Source organism: Rhizophagus irregularis, chromosome 8 (assembly GCF_026210795.1).
Source record: "Rhizophagus irregularis chromosome 8, complete sequence".
Lineage (NCBI taxonomy): Eukaryota > Fungi > Glomeromycota > Glomeromycetes > Glomerales > Glomeraceae > Rhizophagus > Rhizophagus irregularis.
This window is the reverse complement of record NC_089436.1, coordinates 4,004,600-4,008,692: the sequence shown is the minus strand read 5'-3', so window position 1 is coordinate 4,008,692 and position 4,093 is coordinate 4,004,600. Positions and strand designations below refer to the sequence as shown.

The following is a 4,093-nucleotide window of genomic DNA, read 5'->3' as shown; positions in this document are numbered from 1 at the left end:
TTATAGTTCTATAGTAGGTACCAAAATAATTCTAGAATCTAAGATTAATTTTTCACCAAATTTACTACAATAAGTACAAATTATTGGTAATCCAAAGTATATAAAAGGTGGTAAAGCTATAATTATAAATATTTGAAAAATCATAATAAATACTAAAAAAAATAAAAATTTATATAATACGAAATAAGAAAAACAATCATAAGTATATTTATTTAAACAAAATTTTATTCCAAGTCGTATTGTATTTGGATAAACTGGATTTGTAAGCGAAATTTTTGTAATCGGATAAAGTGGAGTTCTACGTGTTATTTCTGGGATAGTATCAATGATAAAATTTTTTGGATTCGCACAGAATGAAGTTGTAATTACTTCAATTCTAGCCAAAGATCTGTTTAAATAAAGAAAATAATTGATAAATAAAGCAGTATCAGAAAAAAAAAATATTCTGTAATAATATGAACATTTAGATAAATTATGTGTTCTTTTTTTAATATATAGTACAATACCTCCAAGAAGCTACGGTCGCTATAGAAAATAAATATCCCAAAGGAGGGAGCACCAACGAAAAAACAACACTTATTGAACCAGTACAGAGTACCCATACGAAGCAAAATAAAGTCCATGGAGGGAACCAGAATACAAGATAAATTATACTGGCCCATGCATTAAGATTATACACTTCCTGCCAAGAATTCGTAAAACGTTGAATTTTTTCTTCTACATACTCATTATCAGCATCATTATAAACGTTAGTCATACCGTATTATATCACTTATCGGTAAAACACAGAAAATTAAGAAGAAAGTTATATTTGGCATAGGTATAGATACAAAATGGAAATTCATTATATATTAGAAACTTCTTTTTATAAAAGTAGTATTACCAAACTGTACATTATTGTTTTTTTACTAAAAAAGACAACGTTGATCATTTGAAGTACGATTGTACGAGTTGGTTTCGTCCAATGATCGACTCATACTAAAAGATATGTAAATAATCTGCAATGATTTATTGAAAAATTTTACGTGAATGAAGACGATGAGTAATGAAAAATAACTTGATAATTTAACTTGATATAGTTACAAAATCATTCATTCAATCATTTCATTCATTTCTAGAACATTGAGTTATCTTTTTAAGAAGGTATTTTTTTCACGTAAAAATTTAGCTTTGTGCTACATAATATATTGAATTATAATAGTTTTAGTTAATATTGTAAATGTCAAATTATTAATGAATTTCTCAAATTTAGTTTATATATTTATTAGATTTCTTCAGTCAACTAGCGAGAAATAAATGGTAACTTACTATATTATGAAACTTTTGCGTGAATAACTTTGAAAATAATAAGAATAAGCTTTAAAACAACCTAATAGAATAAATACGAAATCATTTTATTACGTAAAAAAAAATTCGATTAAACAAATACGCACGCTATAACAAATTTTGACCGTAAATTTTATGGATAGGTTATTATTGTAAATTCTTTGACTAAATGACGGAAGAAGTTTATAATTTACGAATAGCGAATAAAGTGTAATATATTATTCTACAAAGTTTATATCTACTGATTATCATTAACTGCTAAGAAACTATCAACAGATGCACGTTCAAAGTAATTTATATGTTGTTATGTACTCCATATTCTAAATTATAAGCTATTAATCTTTGTTTAATTTTACTATCAATTTCGTATTCTCTGTTTTCATTTCCTTACTTGTTTGTATTGTTCGCTGCTCCTTTTTTCCCTTTGTCTTTGTTTTTTCATTTTACTTTGATCATTACTATATTCTACTTCAATATTATACTCTGTAAATACGTAAATATATATAATCGATTTTTTTTCTTTATTTTCTCTTTAGGTTATTTGGTTTCATATTTTCATTTTTGGATTCAAAATGGTTAGCCTGTTGCAGATTATTATACTGTACTAGCCACAATCATCAACGATAGAGTTGATCGGCAAAGAAAATTTTTAAGAAAGTTTCAGCCGGACGGGTTGATGGTTTTTCAATATTCATTCAACCATCCGGCCAAAAATGACTTTTTAATTAAAAAAAAATTAATAATTTTACTTTTTTTAAAAAATAAAGGATTAAATTTAATTGAAAAAACGATCCATTTGACCAAAATGAAATAATTTATTTTCCTTTAATAATCGTGTGATAATTCATTTATACAGTATATAAATATAATGTTTTTTTTTCTTAATAAGGGATGAGTTAATTAAAAATAAAAATATTAAAATTGAAAGTTTCGTCAGACTGATTGACAGGTTTCGACCAACTTTAGATCGACTAGTCAAATATGGTTTTGCATGCTGAAAGATAATCTATTTTTTTTTTTTCTTAAAAAATTTTTTTTTGCCGAAATTTTGCTTTCTTTTTAGGATTTTTTTTGGCTTTTAGTTCCGCAATGAATTTTTCACGGATACAGGTAAATAATAATAATAATATTATTATTATTATTTAACTTACCAAAAACTTACTTCCAATGAGAAGAAAAATGAACTGTAAGTTTCTTTATTTTGCAATTTTTTTCCTCTATTTTTCCCTTTATTTTTATATTTTCTTAACGAACTTTATGAATTATTCATTCATTCTTTCTTTTGGACGGGTTTTCAGTCTCTTTACATAGGACTTTGGAAGTTCCTGCTGGACTTTCATTTGATATTGAATGGCACTTATACTTTCTTTTGTAGTGGAAAGTTTTGGAGCATTACATTTTACTTCAAAACTTTTAAAAAATTTTTTTTATTCTTTATTTTGTTTTTTTAGAAAAAAAATATTTTTTCTTTTTGTAGGTATCGATATAGTTAGCTTCTTGGATCCTGAATAATAGGATCATTTCGAAACTTTTAAGTTTTTTTTCAATTTTTTTTTTAATTATTAGATTATTATAAATTTTTACACTGATTCGATTTTCTTCCATTTTTTAATAATTTAATATTTTGCCAGTTTCTGATTTTGTAACTTCACAGAATGGTAAAAAGTATAAATGTATAATATTTGTAATTATCAGTTTTAATAAAAAAAATTTGTTTTTACAAAATAAATTATTATCAAGAATTACTGTATTTAATGAATAATATTAGAGTAAAAAAGATACAAATGACACAATACTTTCCTTTGTTATATTATTGAAACTCATTCTTCCCGTGAGATTTCTTCGGTCTACTGACGAGAAACCAATAAATAGTAATTTTTTATGAAACTTTTGTGTAAATAACTTGAAAATAATAAGAGTTAAACTTTATTATAAACCGGTCAAATTAATAGAATAAATACGAAATCATATTATTATTTCGCACGTAACAAAAATATGCGATTAAACAAATACGTTACAATATATATTATATATATATTGAAAAAAAGAGGGGAGAAAATATGTGATCATAATTTATCTTTTTGATAAAAAAAAGTTAATTCAGTTACATATATTTTTGATACCTATTATAATACCAATTCAAGTTTTGAAACCGCTTTAAATTTACGTTACAGATATAATTTATTTTTTATTTCAAAAAGTAACTATAAACGTAAATAATAGATAAACATTAGGTATATAGGGTCGCATTCAACCCACCGAAAATTTGGACGACAGGCACATGTACGTTTTGATCGTTTTGCCGACACACCTTTTACCGATAATCATTCAAATAGCCGACAATCAAATAACCGACACATATATTTATATTTATTCCTTTTCTGTAAATGGGAATTATTTATAGAAAAATCTTATATTCTTGGTAAGCAATCTAAAGCATATGACAATCACCAATTAAGAAAATTCAAATTCACGTACTATTGTACGATATAACTTTATTAATTCGTACGCAGATGATACCTCATTTGTTTATTTATTTACTTATACGTGTTTCTTTATTAGATATTTATAAGATATAATTACAAATACCCCATTTGTTTATGGTGTCGGTCGGTGAAATGATTGTTGGTTAATTAGATTGAATCCAATCATATTCAAGAAAATATACAGTTCTCGAAACTTCTTATTCATTTACTTAAGTGACTCCGTATTCAATCAGACTATAAAATTCTTCATCCAAGCTTACAGTAATTATCTCAGTATTTGA

At 25.0% G+C, this 4,093-nt stretch overlaps 1 protein-coding gene across 1 annotated transcript; it reads right to left on the bottom strand.

Moving 5' to 3' along the window:
• Positions 1 to 757, bottom strand: OCT59_028770 (uncharacterized protein; the record flags this gene model as incomplete). Its single annotated transcript, XM_066147543.1, has 3 exons — positions 1 to 116; positions 195 to 388; positions 507 to 757. The coding sequence occupies 3 exons, from the start codon at positions 755 to 757 to the stop codon at positions 1 to 3; spliced, it is 561 nt and encodes a 186-aa protein (XP_065994242.1).
• Between the last annotated feature and the right edge of the window lie 3,336 nt (positions 758 to 4,093).